Source organism: Caretta caretta, chromosome 25, assembly GCF_965140235.1.
Source record: "Caretta caretta isolate rCarCar2 chromosome 25, rCarCar1.hap1, whole genome shotgun sequence".
NCBI lineage: Eukaryota > Metazoa > Chordata > Testudines > Cheloniidae > Caretta > Caretta caretta.
Window position 1 is genome coordinate 5,442,175 of NC_134230.1, and position 18,698 is coordinate 5,460,872.

General features: G+C 49.7%; 2 protein-coding genes and 1 long non-coding RNA gene across 4 annotated transcripts; 1 reads left to right on the forward strand and 2 right to left on the reverse strand.

Moving 5' to 3' along the window:
- Positions 1–1,865: 1,865 nt before the first annotated feature.
- On the reverse strand, positions 1,866–7,752 carry CD320 (CD320 molecule). 2 transcript variants are annotated; one of them, XM_048831160.2, is made up of 5 exons: positions 7,581–7,752; positions 6,271–6,588; positions 4,441–4,518; positions 3,824–3,972; positions 1,866–3,366 (listed from the first exon to the last, which is right to left on the reverse strand). In XM_048831160.2, the coding sequence occupies exons 1-4, from the start codon at positions 7,648–7,650 to the stop codon at positions 3,827–3,829; spliced, it is 612 nt and encodes a 203-aa protein (XP_048687117.1). In that variant the 5' UTR covers positions 7,651–7,752; the 3' UTR covers positions 1,866–3,366; positions 3,824–3,826. The 2 variants fall into 2 exon arrangements, with proteins under 2 accessions (XP_048687117.1, XP_048687118.1); XM_048831161.2 differs by lacking the exon at positions 4,441–4,518.
- LOC142070124 (uncharacterized) lies at positions 7,712–10,883 on the forward strand. Its single transcript, XR_012666092.1, has 2 exons — positions 7,712–7,783; positions 8,883–10,883. It is a non-coding gene; the product is annotated as an uncharacterized LOC142070124 (long non-coding RNA).
- A 3,736-nt stretch (positions 10,884–14,619) lies between these two features.
- NDUFA7 (NADH:ubiquinone oxidoreductase subunit A7) lies at positions 14,620–18,696 on the reverse strand. Its single transcript, XM_048831164.1, has 4 exons — positions 18,541–18,696; positions 18,291–18,340; positions 15,235–15,384; positions 14,620–14,898 (listed from the first exon to the last, which is right to left on the reverse strand). The coding sequence occupies exons 1-4, from the start codon at positions 18,589–18,591 to the stop codon at positions 14,802–14,804; spliced, it is 348 nt and encodes a 115-aa protein (XP_048687121.1). The 5' UTR covers positions 18,592–18,696; the 3' UTR covers positions 14,620–14,801.
- Between the last annotated feature and the right edge of the window lie 2 nt (positions 18,697–18,698).

Below are 18,698 nucleotides of genomic sequence, written 5' to 3' on the forward strand. Positions count from 1 at the left end.
CTTCCCCAGGTCACCGGCTAAAGTGACCCCGCTCAGTTCGATCTCGAAGGGGGGAGAGATGTGACGAAGTGGGACTGTTCTTAATGTTTCCTCTGAATAGTGTGGGGGTGCCTCAGTTTCCCCTAGGCAGTTCTTGAGTGTCTAGGGGGTGGAGTAAGGGTGTCTGATCATTGCAGAGCCCTAGAGGGCAGGTGTGTGCAGGGGTCTGGACACGGAGAATGGCCGACACCCTGTTTCCTGGCAACTGATGGCCTGGGCCCTTCCCCCCCTGCAAGGTGAGAGCTGAAGGGTTGGAGAACAAAGGAATCAGGTGACCACCTGGCCCGGGAAAGGAACAAAGCCCAGAGGAGGAGGGGCTGGAGGGAGTTTTCAGTTTGGGGCTGGCTGGGACATGGAGTGAAGTGCAGACGTGGTTGTCTGGCTCACTGCCCCCCAAAATGGACCCAGCTGAGGGGTCCCGTTCTCTGCACCTGCAAGCTCTGTTTTAGACCATGTTCCTGTCGTCTAATAAACCTTCTGTTATACTGGCTGGCTGAGAGTCACATCTGACTGCGAAGTTGGGGTGCAGGACCCTCTGGCTTCCCCAGGAGCACCGCCTGAGCGGACTCGCTGTGGGAAGCGCACGGAGGGGCAGAGGAGGCTGAATGCTCCGAGGTCAGACCCAGGAAGGTGGAAGCCGGGTGAGCTGTGTGTCCTGAAGACAGGCTGCTCACAGGAAGGCGACTACCCCAGAGTCCTGACTGGCTTCATGGGGAGCAGTTCCAGAGCATCGCCCAGGGACTCCGTGACACCTGTATTATGTCTGACTAGCTGATCACAATGGTCCTTTCTGGTTTTATAATCTATGAAAATCACAGCCTAAAATTATAAAGATGGACCAGACCATTATGACTGACACTTAAAACTACCATAAGCAGTAACGATGCAGGACAGGTAGGTGCATGTAAGACTGTAGAAAAATCAGTATGTTGCACTGTGTTATCTGAGAGATGGCACATGATCACAACCAACAGACTGTATGGGAACAACAGACACACAAGTGGGCAGAGCTAATGGTGCACTAACATAGGCATTTCCTCACTTTTGGATATTTAACTGTGCAGTTCTATTCCACAGGTCATAGCTTTTTGCATTTAATGTGTGGAGTTGAAGTGGGAGCTTGATTAATACCCCTGATGTATCCAGTCAGTTACCAACTCCTGGCTGCACATGAAGTTTTTTCACATTCCCCAAAATTCCACCCTTCTCTTCCTTTGCTATGGTAAAGCACTCTGACAGGCCTAGGTCACACTGTCTCAATGACTGCAACCTCCTCCTCTCTGCCACACCCAATTCACTTCTCACTCCCCTCAACAGCAGGCAGAAGCCCCTTCATTGGCTACTGACCAGCCCGCTGCTGCCTCATTCTCCAAGTCTGAGCTACTCTTTAGCATGATTACAGCCATGCACAATTGTGTCTCTGCCCAAAGCTCTGGCTGCATCTCCCCATTCCTTGCTTTGCTCCCTTTGCTTCAGCCTAGCCTCTCTGCTCCCTGTATTTCTCTTGCTTATTCTTGGCTTTGTGCTTTTTCCCCCCATGTTGGGACTTGTATACAGAATTTACTTCTGCCACCCTCTAGCTAAATCCTTCCTTAACTCCCATCTCCTGAGCAGCTATCAATGTTAACCCTCCAAATTAAGTGACATTGTCACATTCCCTGCCAAAAAAGCTTTGTGCTGCACTTCGGACTCTGCCATCCTCTGCGTTTGGTATTGGAATGTTTCTGTCCACACACTTGTCTGTCTGTCTCAAAGCTGAGCAGTGACTGAATCAATCACAATAATGGAAATAACCCTCAAAACAAAATCCAGGAAGCCACCACAAGTTCTCTAAAGATCTTTAATTCCCCCACTGTCATTCAGCACCCACCCAATTGCCAACTGTGGTTTTTCGTCCATTGTACAGAACACAACACACGGAGCCCTCAGGGGTTCTGCCTCTTGCTAGTGCTCTATTCCAGTGCTGGGAAGAGCCAAGATTCTAAATATGTCATACTTCTTACAAACTCTCTCTCATATTACGTATGCACATGTGCCCACTATACAAACCCCCAGGGAGTCCTGCCCTCTCAGGTTGCTGGCTGGAGTGTATGCCCTGCAAGCTGAAACCTCATCTTTAAAGCACCACATTCAGCCAACAGGGCAGCAAGTTTCTACCATGTGTGCGCATATTCAGCAAGCACCTGTGCAAAGAATATAACAGGTCTTGGATGTCAACAATGGAATCAAGGGACAAGACAGTGCTCGCCCTCCACCAGCACCAGGTTTCTACACTGGAACACTAGTTCCCTCTACAGTATTAGTGTTTTACACATTTAATAACAGTCCACAAAAAAACGTTGGGCAGACCAAGATCTGAAATGGAGACACATTGCAGCTAACAAGACTACTCAGAGGTAAAAGTGAAGAGCAAAGCTGGCTCCAGATGTTTGTCAAAACTTAAAACATCTGCTAATAAACTCTTCTAACTGCACAGAGGATGCAAAGTCCAGGGATTTCAGTTTCAAAGTGGAAACTACAGGCCCAATCCTGCAAGGAGCTTAGCGCACCTCCTGCATTGCCTGCACTGGGAGTTGACTGCACTCGGGTCCTGAATGCCTGTGCTGTGCCTAGGGGCTGCTGCACGGGCTGTGACCCAATGCAAAGCGAAGCATACAGGAGACTCTCCAGTAATCCATCTCCTTGACAGTTCTCCTGCAGTCACATGATGTTTTAAGAACTTCTGGTATGTGAAGTTTGAGCTAATGTGTTAGAAATATGAGCAGTATCCTCGGGGATATAAATTATACACCCACGTCACTTTGAGCTCTGCCCCACATAGGTGTGTGGAATGGAACGGCCTGCCCTGGAACAGGAGCAAATGGCTCTGCTTACCGGCAAGATACAGCATGGTAGGAAGAGGTAGTTTTCAATGGACTCTTGGTGGGCATGGAAGGGACAGCAGCCAAATGTACTGCAGAGGCTATACTATGTACTGTCCAGAGCTATTCCAGCGAGAAGCATTTTGTGGAATAACCCACATTTTGTGTGCGTGTGTCTTTAGGATGGGGGAAAATGGATGACCCGTTCTGAGATTCCAAGTGTTTCCATCACATTCTTGTAGGGTTGATTTTAGAGCATGAGTGACAGTCATTTCTGATTTTCCACTGCCATTATAATCCCACAATCTAAGCTCCCTGTGCCAAAGGAAGAGTCCTTGATTGCTCCAGTGTGATTGTCACCCAATCAAACCCCAGAAAACTTGTCCCAGAAACTGTGCAATCAGCATTTGGAGGGAGTGTGATGAGGATCACCGAGTTGGGTCCCATCTCACAGCACTGCAGCTTCCTGAAAGATGAAGAAAAACCAAGACACCTGGTTATTTAATATCCTCTGTGCCAAAGACTTTTATTTCATTTTATTTTTCAAAGCTTGTGGGGAAGCCATCCATTGTAAAAAGCTCCAAAATTAGCAGTCCCTCAGTGTCTAGGGACTCAGAGCTTCCTCTGGGTTCATCAACCCCAATTATCTCCCCACTGCAACAAGCCAGTCATTGAAAGAGATGCCAGCAGTCTTCCCAGCACAGAGAAGCTGGGTTTGTGTGTGGGGGGAGACCCCTTTCCTGTCCCTCACGCAGAGAAAGGAACTCACTGCAGAGTGGACGGTAGGAAATGATTTCCACCCCACCAGAGAGCTAATGGAGGGCTAAGGGGTTGGAAGGAGAGGAAAGCTCGGCATGGGGGAGGGACCCCCTCTCCTTCCCTATACAGAGGAGTTTGGGTCCAGTGTGGAGTGGGAGACATACCCATCAGGGAAATGAGTCTGAAGGTCTCCTGTCCGGCACCAGCTGCTCTTTGGAAGCTTTCTCGAGGCTGAAGGTGGAGAAGTTGTTCTTTGCTCTGAATTGGCCCCATCTAACAGTGCAGCCTGCAGCCATCAGCACACTCAGGAGCACTGCCGAGAGAAGAACACACAGGCAATGAGTTGCTGTGATTCCTGCCCCTGAACTAGGCAGCAGCACTGAGGCTAAGCTGCTCTATGCTAGTGCCCCAGCATTTAGACAGACAAACCAGTAACTCAAACAGTAAGAAGTGGGGCTGTGTCCCCTGGGGGGATGATTAGTGCCAAGTCCCATGCAGTGGGACTCCGTTTTCAACAGAAGGAAATTATGTGCTTTTTCCCAAAGCTGGAAATTTAGAACCTCGGACTTTGCCACCTAAGCCCTTGAGACAAGATGCCTAGACCATGCCACTGTTGGCCTAAGCCACACTACAGCGGGAGTGGTTAGAGGAAGTCCGAGGGCAGCCATTACTGAATGAACCACATCCTATCCAATCCGATATGAGCAGAGTTCAATTTTCGTTAACGCTACTCAGCAAAAGCCAACATCAGTCCTGCAGCACCCTTTGGATTCTCACATACCAAAAACAGCTATCACCCACAAGGTGCCTCGAGTCTCAGACAACACTAGTTTCCCAGGTTCGGAGATCGCTGGATCCTCTGAAACAAAAGCAAAGGGCTCTCAATAATTGGGCTTTCAAAGGTCACTGTCATATTGAGATTGAGTTAAGCTCAAAAAGGGGTTCAAAGCAGTTCCCATTCTGCACCTCACCTTCAGTTTCCTTGCCAATTTTGGGGTTTTCACCACCAGATTTTCGTATTTAAAAAAATGTCTTCTCTGCCTTACTGCTGTATGAAAAGCCCACAAGAGCAACTAAGAGACCCTGATTACTGGGGTAGGGGAAAAGGGAAAGCAGAGAAACTGACAAGGTGGGTGAGGTAATATACAGATAACCTTACTCATCTTGTCTCTATGACAAGGGGAATCATAGAAACATAGAATACCAGGGTTGGAAGGGACCTCAGGAGGTCTAATCCAACCCCCAGATCATGGCAGGACCAGTCCCCAACTAAATCATCCCAGCCAGGGCTTTGTCAAGCCTGACCTTAAAAACCTCAAAGGAAGGAGATTCCACCACCTCCCTAGGTAACGCATTCCAGTGTTTCACCACCCTCCCAGTGAAAAAGTTTTTCCTAATATCCAAACTAAACCTCCCCCGCTGCAACTTGAGACCATTACTCCTCGTTCTGTCATCAGCTCCCACTGAGAACAGTCTAGAGCCATCCTCTTTGGAACCCCCTTTCAGGTAGTTGAAAGCAGCTATCAAATCCCCCCTCATTCTTCTCTTCTGCAGACTAAACAATCCCAGTTCCCTCAGCCTCTCCTCATAAATCATGTGTTCCAGACCCCTCATCGTTTTTGTTGCCCTTCGCTGGACTCTCTCCAATTTATCCACATCCTCCTTGTAGCGTGGGGCCCAAAACTGGACACAGTACTCCAGATGAGGCCTAACCAATGTCGAATGGGGGGGAACGATCACGACCCTCGATCTGCTGGCAATGCCCTTACATATACATCCCAAAATGCCATTGGCCTTCTTGGCAACAAGGGCACACTGTTGACTCATATCCAGTTTCTCGTCCACTGTCACCCCCAGGTCCTCTTCTCCAGAATTGCTGCCGAGCCATTCGGTCCCCAGTCTGTAGCGGTGCATGGGATTTTTCCGCCCTAAGTGCAGGACTCTGCACTTGTCCTTGTGAACTTCATCAGATTTCTTTTGGCCCAATCCTCTCATTTGTCTAGGTTCCTCTGTATCCTATCCCTACCCTCCAGCCTATCTACACTAAACTGGGAGGAGAGGGAGGACCAGAAAGGACGAGATCCTGGGGGTGAGAGCAGAGCGGTTGCCACAGAGCACTGTCACAGGAGAAGACTCAGGGTACGGCTATTCTTAAATTCCTGCGGCAGCCCACTGCAGTGCTGTAGCGCTCCAGAGCGGGCATTATCTATGGCGACGGGAGGGGTTCTCCTGGGAATGTCGGTAATTCACCTTCCCTAGTGCGGTCTACCCCAGGGCTTCGGTCAGCATGGCAATGTCTCTGTGGGATGGGAGAGCCATAGCTATCCAGTGGAAGTTCCCAGTGTACACCAGCCCTAATTTTCTCTCAGCTGTCCAAGAGGCAGGAATCCCTGGTGTCACGGGTGCAGGTAAAAGGTTTGCAGACTAAAGCAAGATTTAAAGGTTGCTGGTGTTCCTTTAAGTGCTTAACGTCCCAATCCCCTGCAGCGCATCCATCCCAGCCCCCAGCCCGCCCAAGCGCTACCGGCCTCCCAACTGCGCCCTCGCCGCCCGCCCCGGCCCCACAGGCCCGCCCTGGCGGTAACCGACCCGGCCGCGCGGCGCCTCTCACCTGTCCCGGCAGCGCTCGGGGCTCCGGCGGTCCCAGGCGAGGCCGGGCCGCAGCCCTGCTCATCCTGCCCGCCCGGGCAGTCGGCGTGGCCGTCGCAGCCCCAGGCGGACGGAAAGCACTCCGCCCCCTCCGCGCACTGGAACAGGCAGGGGCAGGCCGGGGCCGGCGGGACTCCCCAGTGCCGACACGCCTCTGCCGACTCGTCCGCGCCGTCGGGGCAATCCGGGCGGCCATCGCAGAACCGCTCCTGGGGCAGGCTGCGCACGAGCGCCGGGGTCCAGCACGGCTCGCCGCGGGGGCTGCAGGGCAGGCCGGACGCTGAAGCCGGAGGAGAAGCAGGTTAGCCCGGCCCAGCGGTGCCCGCTCCCGCATGTTGGCGCCAGCCCTGCTCGGGGGCTGCAAGGCCCAGGGCCCGGAGCCACGCGGGGAGCCCACGGGGCGGCGGGGGGGGGGGAAGGGGCGGCGCGGCCCGGGCACCGGCGGCGGGGGGGGGGGAAGGGGCGGCGCGGCCCGGGCACCGGCGGCGGGGGGGGGGAAGGGGCGGCGCGGCCCGGGCACCGGCGGCGGGGGGGGGGGAAGGGGCGGCCCGGGCACCGGCGGCGGGGGGGGGGAAGGGGCGGTCCGGGCACCGGCGGCGGGGGGGGGGAAGGGGCGGCGGGGCCCGGCCCGGGCACCGGCGGCGGGGGGGGGCGCGGGAACCGGCGGCGGGGGGGGGGAAGGGGCGGCCCGGGCACCGGCGGCGGTGGGGGGGGAGGGGCGCGGGAACCGGCGGCGGGGGGGGAGGGGGGGCGCGGGAACCGGCGGCGGGGGGGGGGAAGGGGCGGCCCGGGCACCGGCGGCGGTGGGGGGGGAAGGGGCGGCCCGGGAACCGGCCCGGGCACCGGCGGCGGGGGGGAGGAGGGGCGGCGGGGCCCGGCCCGGGCACCGGCGGCGGGGGGGGGGCGCGGGAACCGGCGGCGGGGGGGGGGAAGGGGCGGCCCGGGCACCGGTGGGGGGGGAGGGGCGCGGGAACCGGCGGCGGGGGGGGGAAAGGGGCGGCCCGGGAACCGGCCCGGGCACCGGCGGCGGGGGGGGGCGTGCACTGGCGGGGGAGGGGCTGCTGCCGGCGCCGAGAAGTGTGGCCCCGGCGCGGAGGGGGGAGCCTGCGGCGCCCAATAGGGAGGGGGCAGAACAGCACTCCGGGCGGCTCGGGACCAATAGGCGCCTCTGAGAGGCGGGGCCCCCGCGTGGGGGCGGTGTCGAGTGACCGGCAGTGAGGTCGGTCACGGTCACGGTCACCCCCCGCCCGTGCCCCCGGACCGGGTCCTCACCGTTCCCCGCAGGCGACTCCAGCCCCGCGGCCACCAACTGCCTCAGGAGCAGCGCGAGGAGCGCCCACATGCCGCCTGCACCGGCCGCTCCGGTCAGAAAGAGCGCGTTTACGCTTGGAGGTGCGGCGCATGCGCATCAGAGGACTAAGGGGGGCAGGAGCCGAGGATTTCTCCACCCCCCCAACAGGACGCATGCGCAGGAGGTGAGCCGACGCGGCGCGTGCAAGGCAGTTCATTGCCCTGCAGCAGCTGTGCGGTGTGCCTCGCGCGGGCCCCAGCGCCTCGCCCGCATCGCAGCCTGCAGCCGTGGAGACGCCCGCTCAGCGGCAGCCTGCGAGTTACACTGCACGAGAGAAGGAAGCAGCAGGCCCGGCCGCTGCCGGAGAAGCTCGTGGCAATCTGCTTAGTGTCTGTGGCTGCACCTGACGTGGGCTTTCCTGCCCGTGACAGGACAAGGCAAAACGACACGCGACTGATTTCCATGCAGCTGCATTGCTGTCAAATCATAGTTGGGGCAGGCCTTTTGGCTCTCACTCCCTTTCTTACGTTTCCCAACACAAACCCAAGGTCTGTTGGAGCATTAAACGTTCAACCTCAACCCACTTCCCTCTGTCTGTGGTCAATTAAGGCACCACGGCTCTTTTCCCAGAACACTTTTTGGGTTTGAGAGGGAAGCTAAAGGAAAATAGAAACTATCAATATTCTGGGAGAAAAGCTTTGCTGAGAGCTAGGGGAATGTGGGGAAACAAGGCAAAAGGGCATTTAAACGGTTTCCCTTTCAGCAGCTAGCCCTGCCATATTTGCTTGAAAGCATTCCTTCTTTAAAACTTAATTTTTAGTTGTATATATTAGAACATGGTGTTTTTTGTTAACTCCAATACCATATTTGGGCTAAATGTCTCCTACTGCTTTTGAGTTTATTCAACCCAGGATACACTTATTACCTCAAACAGGAATGACCCTCATGCTATCTATATAATGGGATAAAGCTAAAGGGCAAGTTAGATATAAATATCAGGGGAAAAAAATCTTCCTGACAGCGTGAAAGGTATATTAAGGTGCAGAATAATGTCCCAAAGACAATAGAAGCCAAATGCATTAGATGATGAGCTGAAATCTGTTTTGATCTCTACTTTCCAAGATTTTATGACTAAGAATCCCATCTCCAGTTGACAAAAAGAAAAGGAGAACTTGTGGCACCTTAGAGACTAACAAATTTATTTGAGCATAAGCTTTCATGAGCTACAGCTCACTTCATCGGATGCATACTGTGTGGTACTCCTTTTCTTTTTGCGAATACAGACTAACACGGCTGTTACTCTGAAATCTCCAGTTGAAAATCTCAAAGGATTCAGAGAAGGCAAATTCAGCTGACTGCTCTGCATCGAGGCCTAGACACTGCTAGATCTAATCACTGGTAGGCTTCTACGATGAGCTTAAAAGGTACCCTATCATAAAAAAATACTTTTTCCTAGATATGCAATAAGGTCTCATATTTGACCTACAACACAACTTGGCCATCTTTTAATGTAACTCCCTACCTTAATTTCCCCACCCCCTTCACCTCTAGAGTTCTTAGCCTGCAAAAAGAACCACCACTTTGCTGTGAAATCATAGATTAGGTTTGGAAGAGACCTCAGGAGGTCATCTAGTCCAACCCCCTGCTCAAAGCAGGACCAACACTAACTAAATCATCCCAGCCCGGGCTTTGTCAAGTCTGGCCTTAAAAACTTCCAAGGATGGAGATTCCACCACCTCCCTAGGTAACCCATTCCCGTGCTTCACTACCCTCCTAGTGAAATAGTGTTTCCTAATATCCAACCTAGACCTCCCCTACTGAAACTTGATTGCTCCTTGTTCTGTTATCTGCCACCACTGAGAACAGCCAAGCTCCATCCTCTTTGGAACCCCCCTTCAGGTAGTTGAAGGCTGCTATCAAATCCCCCCTCACTCTTCTCTTCTGCAGACTAAACAAGCCCAGTTCCCTCAGCTTCTCCTGATAAGTCACGTGCCCCAGAACCCTGATCATTTTCGTTGCCCTCCGCTGGACTCTCTCCAATTTGTCCACATCCTTTCGAACTGGATGCAATACTCCAGATGTGGCCTCACCCACCAGTGCTGAATAGAGGGGAATAATCACTTCCCTCAATCTGCTGGTAATGCTCTTATTAATGCAGCCCAATATGCCTTTAGCCTTCTTGGCAACAAGGGCACACTGCTGACTCATATCCAGCTTCTCATCCACTGTAATCCCCAGGACCTCTAACTTTCCCCACTCAAGCTGCTTTATGGCCAAAAAAGGTGTGCTTTTTAAACAGTAAAATACCTAGTGGAGACATAGTACAGGTATTTTTTAATTCTACATAGCTAGACAAAATCTACACTATTACCCAACCACCACCCAAATCTGTGGTTGACCTTGCTGTTACAGTAAAAACTACAGATCCATGTCTCCACTAGGATTTTACAGCAAAATAACATGCACTAGCTATCTTGTGTAAAAACACTTTCTTTTGGCAGTGAACACAGCCTTAGTCAAACTGGTTCAGTTTGCTTTGAGATTTAGACCAATCTCCCCCAGCAGTATCGCTTTTTGCAAGGAAAGGGAGAGATAAAGGTTTTTGCTACAGGGGGGTCACAATGTTCATTGCTGAGTGATTGTTCCAACTGCAGCATCAGTAGGCTGTTTTGTGGGTACAACTTCACTACAGAGAGAAGTGGATGAGGTAATATCATTTATTGGACCAACTTCTGTTGGCAAAAGAGATAAGCTTTTGAGTTTACACCTGTAGTCCTTGCTGGAGCCTCAGGTATAACTAACAGTTTGAACCAAAGGCTGTGAACCAGAGTAGCCTGGCCTTGGCAAAATAACAGCACTCCAGGTATTAGCTAACACCAAGTAAGCACATTCCTGACTGGAGAGCATGGTACAAAAACATGCACATCACAAGTAACTACAGAAATGCATTTCTAAGAGATGGTACAAGAAAACACCTCTCATAAGATAAAGATGGGATGATAGAATAGTAGATGGGGATGTTTTGTTCAGACTAGCAGGTACAGGGATAAGGGTGGTAACTAACAACATCTAGATTGTAATACATAACCTGTTTGTATCAATGTACAAAAGGAGAATTCATAGGAGGGGCAACTTTGTACTTGCCATGGGGGCAGCATCCTGGGGCACTAACTGAGCAGGTACCATTGTTGTGGGCATATGTTAGAGTACCTGTAACCATTGAACCAGGGTGTTACTACCATGCTTTGTCGACAGTAAACCTGGCCAAGCGCCTTTGCCACCGAGCTTGTGGTCTTTCTTTATGAGTAACACTGAGGTCTGCTACTACAGCAGACATCAGACCTTCTAGAACAGCAAAACTGGCAGCAGTAAAAACTTACCAGCCTTAACAACATTCTGCGGCCCTAGCAACATCAATCTCTTCTTCAGATCTGGAGGCTATGTCTATACTACATATCTTACAGCAGCACAACCGTACTGCTGCAGCCGGGCTGCCGTAAGATCTCCTGCACAGCTGCTCTATGCCAGCGGGAGAGAGCTCTCCTACTGGCATAATTAAACCACCCCCAATGAGCAGCAGTAGATATGTCGGTGGGAGACGGTCTCCCACCAATATAGCGCTGTCCACCCCAGGGTTTTGTCAGTGAAACTTTTGTCAGTCCAGGGTGTGTGTGTGATTTTTTTCCCCACCCCAACGGACAGAAGTGCTAGTGTATACATAAAAATAACAAGGAGTCCTTGTGGCACCTTAGAGACTAACAAATTTATTTGGGCATAAGCTTTCGTGGGTTAGAACACACTTCATCAGATGCATAGAGTGAAAATACAGGAGCAGGTATAAATACATGAAAGGATGGGGGTTGCTTTATCAAGTGTGAGATCAGTCTAATTAACAGCAGGATTCAAAGGGAGGAAAAATAACTTTTGAAGTGGTAAGAGAGTGGCCCATTACAGATAGTTGACAAGAAAGTGTGAGTAACATTAAGGAGAAATTAGTATTGGGGAAATTAAGTTTAGGTTTTGTAATGACCCAACTACTCCCAGTCTCTGTGCAGGCCTAATCTGACAGTATCCAGTTTGCAAATTAATTCCAGTTCTGCAGCTTCATGTTGGAAACCTCTCCAGTGCATCATCAAGGATCTATGACCTATCCTGAAGGACGATCCCTGACTCTCACAGACCTTGGGAGATAGACCAGTCCTCGCTTACAGACAGCCCCCCCAACCTGAAGCAAATACTCACCAGCAACTACACACGTCTAAAAGTTATGAATTTAAGCTCCCAGACTCATCTTTTGAAGGTGTTGTGCAAGTTGCCCTTGAAGATGAGAACTGAGAGGTCAGATATAGAATGCCCAAATAAATCTGGTAATCTTTAAGGTGGCACCGGACTCCTTGTTGTTTTTGCAGATATAGAGTGATCTCTTTGTGAAAAGCATGTTATGGTATTTTTGTCTTATTTTTCTGTGAGAGTTCACTCAAGAGCATTGTGATTGTCTCATTTTACCCACATAGTCATTAGTGGGGCATTTAGTGCACTGGATGAGGTACACCACATACTGGGTTTGCAGGCATGTGTAGGATTCATGGATCTTGAAAGGTGTGTTGGGGGTGGTGATTCTGATCATCATAGCGGATAAGTCTACAGGTTTTGCATTTGTTCTGGCAGGGGCTGGTGCCATTTTAAGTTTCTGCGTCCTGGTCTGTGGGGAGCTTGCTTCTGATGATGTTTGGTGAAGTTGGAGATTGCTTGAAGGCCAGAAAATGGCTTTGGGAAAGATTTATTTTCAGATGTGATCTCCATTGAGTATGGGTTGTGATTGTTTAATTATACCCCATCTGGGTTCCAGTGTGGAATGGTATGCGACAACCAGGGGTGTGAGGGTCAGTGGGTTTTTTCTCCCCTCAGGTTCTCTCCAGCTATTTGGGTGGCCTGTTCCTGGTATTTGAGTACTTACCTGAAGATAAGACACCTTGGTGTGTTTGAGATGGTTACCAGATATATGAAGGTGATTGTGGATGTCTTGTATATAGTTGTCTATAGGGTTCCATTGTTGAAGCTGATTCTGGTGTCCAGGAAGTTGATGCTGGCGTGTCAGAGTTCTACAAAGAGTCTGATAGACAAGTTCTGGTTGTTGAAGATGTAGTGGAAATCTGAGGGAATTTAGGTCCTCTCTCCAGAGGATGAAAATATCAATTTATCTCAGGTAGATCATTGGTTCTTTGGTGCATTTGTCCAGAAATTCAGCTCTTACTTGGGTGCTGCCCTTAACACTCCCTCCTTTCCCCACACAATACCCTCTCACTTGAGTTTGGTTGTGCTTTCAACCCAAGCTAGCTTGCCCAGCTGGGAGTGTGGGTTTTTTGCCTTGGTGCCGCTTTCACTCAAGGCTGCTAACCCACCCACTTTACAGGGAGGATGTAGGCTAAGCCACTCAAGGGCTGACAGTTCTCCAATACCTTCCCACAATCCCTCCCCACTTCTGCCCAAAAGGGCAGACATTCTCCCATAATTCACTGACAGAATCAGAGCAACTTGGCTTACTACAGCACAAAGAATCATGGGATATGTCTTCCAGAGGTCCTACCAACACAGGTGAGTGCAACACCACTGTGGACCCAGTGACTTGATTATGTATTTGCAGTGTGGCTAAGCTAAGCCAGGTGCCATCACCCGAGTTAAGTGCAATGAAGACATATCCTTAGCTTTTCTCATGTCCTTGAGATGCAACCAGCACTGGTGAGTGGAACAACCACTTTTCACAGCCCTGGGGAAAGTGAAAAAAATGCTGGGACTGCTTGGCGAATGCACGGTGGTCAAGTATGATCATTTATGCACATTAATATCCTTCATCCTTTAGGGTACCATAGTGCAGTACAGTGTCTAGAGCACTGGTTCTCAAACTTTTGTGCTGGTGACCCCTTTCACATAGCAAGCCTCTGAGTGTGAAACCCCCTATACATTAAAAACACTTTTAAATATATTTAACACTATTATAAATGCTGGAGGCAAAGCAGGGGTTGGGGTGGAGGCGGATAGCTTGCGACCCCCGGTGTAATGACCTTGTGACCCCGAGGGGTCCTGACCCCCATTTGAGAACCCCTGGTCTATAGGAAACAGCCTGACTATTCTGGGATAGAATGAAACAGACTGTACACTAGCAATACGACACAACAATTCTTCAAAGGAGAAGTGAGTAACAAGTTAAAACTGCTGGAGTTTGACCAATCAGGTCACTGGACATAAAAAATTCTAGTCAACCCCCACACCTCCTTCCTTTCCTCCCTATGACTGGAGTTATTTTTACTGGCTATTTGACACTGAATGGTCCCTTGCAATGTGTTAACTACTTATATTAAACATCTGTTCCATCTTGTATTTAGCTGTGACACTTTGAGCCCTGGTTTACGCTACAAAATTATGTTAGTATAACTATGTCGCTCAGGGGGGTGGATTTTCCACTCCCCTGAGCAATGTACTTATACTGAACTAACTCCTGGTTTAGACAGGGCCATGTCGACAGTCGGGCTTCGTCGACATAGCTACTACCTCTTGGGGAGGTGGAGTACCTGCACCAACACGAGACGCTTTCTTGTCAACAGAGGTAGTGTCTTCAGTAAGCACTACAGTGGCACAGGGGCAGTGACACTGCTGTAAGTGTACACAAGCCCTGAGTAATAAAAGATATTACCTCACCCACCTTCTCTCTCTAATATCCTAGGACCAACATGGCTACAACACTGCATATAGCTCAGAGTTTTAAGTCTCATTCTGACCATGGCACCTTTTGCAGAACTGCACCCTCTGGCACCATAATGAGCCACTGTTTTAATAATGATTCAGAGGGAAGTATCACCAGCTCTAATTTGTACATGACCTGTGTTTTGAGGATTCATTTCAGGAGTGACCAGGATTGAATCTGTTTAGCTTGTGAGATTGTCTATCCCTCATTTCCATAAAATACAAGTTTACTCCGAACTTTCGTTTGAATAAAGAAAGTTCTGAAAAGAACGTTAGGTATACATTAGATAAATATGTTTAATCAGTCATGCCCCAGCAAAATGGTCTCTTTTCCAGAACAATAAATTCTACACAGTGTTACTGAAGTTAACCCCATCACTGGATCACCAGCCAGGCTGCTTCTTTTCAGTTAATCCTATCAAGTCCAATCTCATTCAGCCTTCTCTTCATATTTGGCCAGCTCACAGGTAAGGTTGATCTTTGGATAGTTCCCACTTCTCAAGTGAAACACCTGGTGTCACTGGCTTTTTCTCAGTTGTTGCTACTGCAGATTCTGAGCTAGGGGAGAGACAGAGACTGGCCTTAAGAAACTGTTAGTTTATATAATCAGTTCATATTTAACAGCAATACAGGGTTTGTTAGTAACATAGAACATTTTAGGGAAACCATTCCCAACCCTAACATCCCCTCTTACTCAAAAGAAGGTGCATAGAGACGGCACACTAATTCAGCATTCACTCACTAGCAGTCAACATCATTTATTGCATCAGCAATGCATTATATGGTGGTGCACCAGCCAAATACTGACCAGACTTGACTCCGCTTAGCTTGCAAGATCACAATATCACAGCCGGACGTTGCATGGCTGCTGATCATAGGATCAATAGGACCTACCTGGCATCTTGAGTGCATGATGCGAGGGATTTCTGCGGAGACATAACAATAACTGGAGGGTAGGACTCCCTGCGTCCATCACGAGTACAGTAGTAGTTATTTGCAAACTTGTGACTGGGACCCAGTGGAAGTTTAGGAGGTGGTTGAGTTCTAAACAGCAAACAACCCAAAGAAAGCATCAGCACGCACCATGCTAAGTGAGAACAATATTCTCAGTCTTACTCTTGAGTGGAGTATTAGGAGAAATAGACACTGTAGTGTTATGCACAGGACACGCTAGCACTGTATCTTGAGCCACCTTCCAAGATTTCAGAATGAGCACAGAAAGCCTTAGACACAGTCATGGCTACGAATACAGAACTGGGGCCATGAATTCAGAGCATCTGTTAATGTAAACAAAGGCTCACAGGGCAAAGAATAACAACCCAATCTCTCTCAGGGACAGAAATAGAAAACAGGGTAGAGTTCCAAACATGTATGTTCTAATTCCCCTGCAGTATATTAAAAGTTAAGGAAACATCATTACCCAGTATCAAACCAGGAGAGAAGTAGCCTGTATCTGGACTATGTTAACAAATCTGAGGAAAGAGCAAGCAACAAAAAGGACATCCAGAAAACTGTCACTCTCTCAGAAGAATCCTGTAGTCTTTAAAGGACTACTCTAAAAACAGAGAGACCTGCTTCAAACGAGAATACATCTCTTAATCAAACATCATTACTGGGTTCCAACATACAGGTGGAAAGCAACAAGTTAATTCCAGTTACTAGAACATGAGTATAGCTGCTGCTGAGAAGACAGAAACCAGGAACCAAACCTTTAGAGAACTGAGAGTGAGAAGAGGCAGAATCTGATATCTTGTACAGTAACTCCTTGCTTAACATTATAGTTATGTTCCTGAAAAATGTTTATTTTAAGTGAAATGATGTTAAGTGAATCCAATTTCCCCATAAGAATTAATGTAAAGTGGGGGGTTTAGGTTCCAGGGAAAAAATTTTCGCCGAAGACTATATATACATACATACATATTCACAGTATAAGTTTTAAGCAATTTAATACTGGACACAGCAATGATGATTATGAAGCTTGGTTGAGATGGTGAAGTCAGAGGGGGGGGATATTTCCCAGGGAATGCCTTACTGCTAAATGATGAACTACCACTCGGCTGAGCCCTACACAGTGTAGCCTCACACTCTACAAGGCAGCAGGAATGGAGGGAGGAGACACAGCATGGTGCAGAGAGAGAGACACACACAGGTGTGTGTGAGCGCGAGACACACACACACCCCGTGTGTGCGTGAGACGCGCGCATTGCCCCGTTAAGTACGCTGATGCCACTCTTAAGTACATTGCCTTTTTAAGTAGATCAGCAAATTGAGACAGCAACTGCTGCCAGCAAGCTCCCTCTGTCCTGAGCCCTGTTGCATCCCCCTATGGAGATGGGGTAAAGGAGCGGGGGACACCCTGACATTAGCGTCCCTCTTCCCCCCGTCTGCACAGCAAGCAGGGGGCTCTCGGGGGGGGGGGGGGGGAGGGGGGAACTGATAGTCTGCTGGGCGGCTGCCATGCAGGGAACTTAGGGGAGCTGCTGGTCCACCCTGGTTCCAAGCCCCCATCAGCTAGCTCCAACGGGCTGCTCTTTCTGCAAGCAGTGGACAAAGCAGGCGGCTGCCAAACAACCTTATAAAGGAGCATTGCACAACTTTAAACAAGTATGTTCTCTAACTGATCAGCAACTAACCAGGGCGAGTTAAGTGAGGAGCGAATGAAAGTTTCCATTTGCACGCAGTTGGCTTTCGGGAGAGATGAACTAGAAGTCTTACTCTCCATTTCCTACCAGGCAGGGGTCTACATCCCTATTAACACTAAATGGACCTAAGCTGGGATATCACAGGTGAGGAGCTGACCACCCAGATGTGGTGGTCTGAGCTTCTTTCCTTATCAGATGCCAATCAGCCATTATGTGGGTGAGTTTGCATCCTCTTTTTCTTTTTAAGCAATGCAATGGTGAGGCTGTAACTTTAAATACAAAAGTTGGGGAAAAAAAGTTAATATTTCCACAGCAATATTAATTCGGCTATGTGAAACAGGATTTTGAGTTCTTTGCAAGGCTCAAGAGTAACTATTATGCAATTATATGCAACAGAGAAAGCTAATGTTGCTATTGAAATCTTATGTGTGATCAACAAAAAAGAAAAAATAGGTATTGCTTCTTTAGGAAAAGTAAAGAGACCTGAAAACTTTGTGGCCCCCAGCTTTGTTATTTACCTTAGAAATACCAGGACTGTCCAGTCTGGTTTTGCACTCCCTAAATGAAAAATGATTGGCTGGAGCACAGTCTTAAAAATTCAATATGTTTCTCCGGCATTTTAATTAACTGTAATATTTTTTTTTAAAACTACAGATGTAAACTGAATAAAAATTACTTCCCCTCATGATCAAATTTTGCTTGTGTGGCATTGGATATTATTACCCTATTAGAGCCTCAGAGTTTTTCCCCCTCCCTCCCAAAAAGAGAGAAACAAGACTTGCATTTCTAATATAAAATAAGCAGAAAGAGAGCAGGGAGAAACTTTCAGGTCTTTATGTACTGAACTCAGAAAACAGCACTAACCCATTTTTCGACCTTTGAAGGCCTCCTTTAACAGCTCCTGAGATTTGTATTTAAATTGGTAGCAACAAGTTACTAATAAATATTATGATAATTTTGTCTAAAGTTTATTTTATCTCCTGCTGATACATTTAAGGTTCCTATGCATGAAAGATTAGTGAGAACAGTTGTTTTCTCTCTTCTTACGCCAAGCCGCATGGCTGTATTCAAGCTTATGCTCAAATAAATGTTAGTCTCCAAGGTGCCACAAGTCCTCCTTTTCCTTTTGCAGATACAGACTAACACGGCTGCTACTCTCAAACCAGTTCGGGTCCAGGTACGCTTCGCCCTTTCCCCTTTGCGGTTGGAGAGTTTCAGCTGCGCTTGCGGGGTTTCCACGCATACCAACACAAGGAGAAGGGCTTGCCTAGGAGCAGACCAGCTCTGTCCCCACCTCCCCGGCCTTACCTCCTGGAGATCTCCGTGTACCGAAGCTGTAGCTTGGCTTGCAGGTCCCGCTGTAAAAGAAGACGAGAGGGTCTCAGGGAGGTGCGAGCCCGGGGGCAGGGGAGACGGGGTCCAAGTGCGGGCAGGACGCACAGGGCAGTAGGGAGAGCCGGGGGAGCGGGCCGCGCCACCCTGGTCCCCGCACGAGGGCGGTGCTAGGCCCCGCCGACCGCGCCCCAGGGATTCGGACAGGCCCGCGCGAGCCTCTTACCCCCGCCGCCCAGTTGCGGAGCCGCTGGATGAGGCGGGTGGCGGACGCCATTTTGGCCGCTGTGAAGGGCGCCGCCGCGGTGCGAGCTGGGAAGCGGCGCGGCGCTTGTCGGGAAAGGAGAGGACGCCAGCGGTGCGCGGCGCATGCCGGGAAGGAGA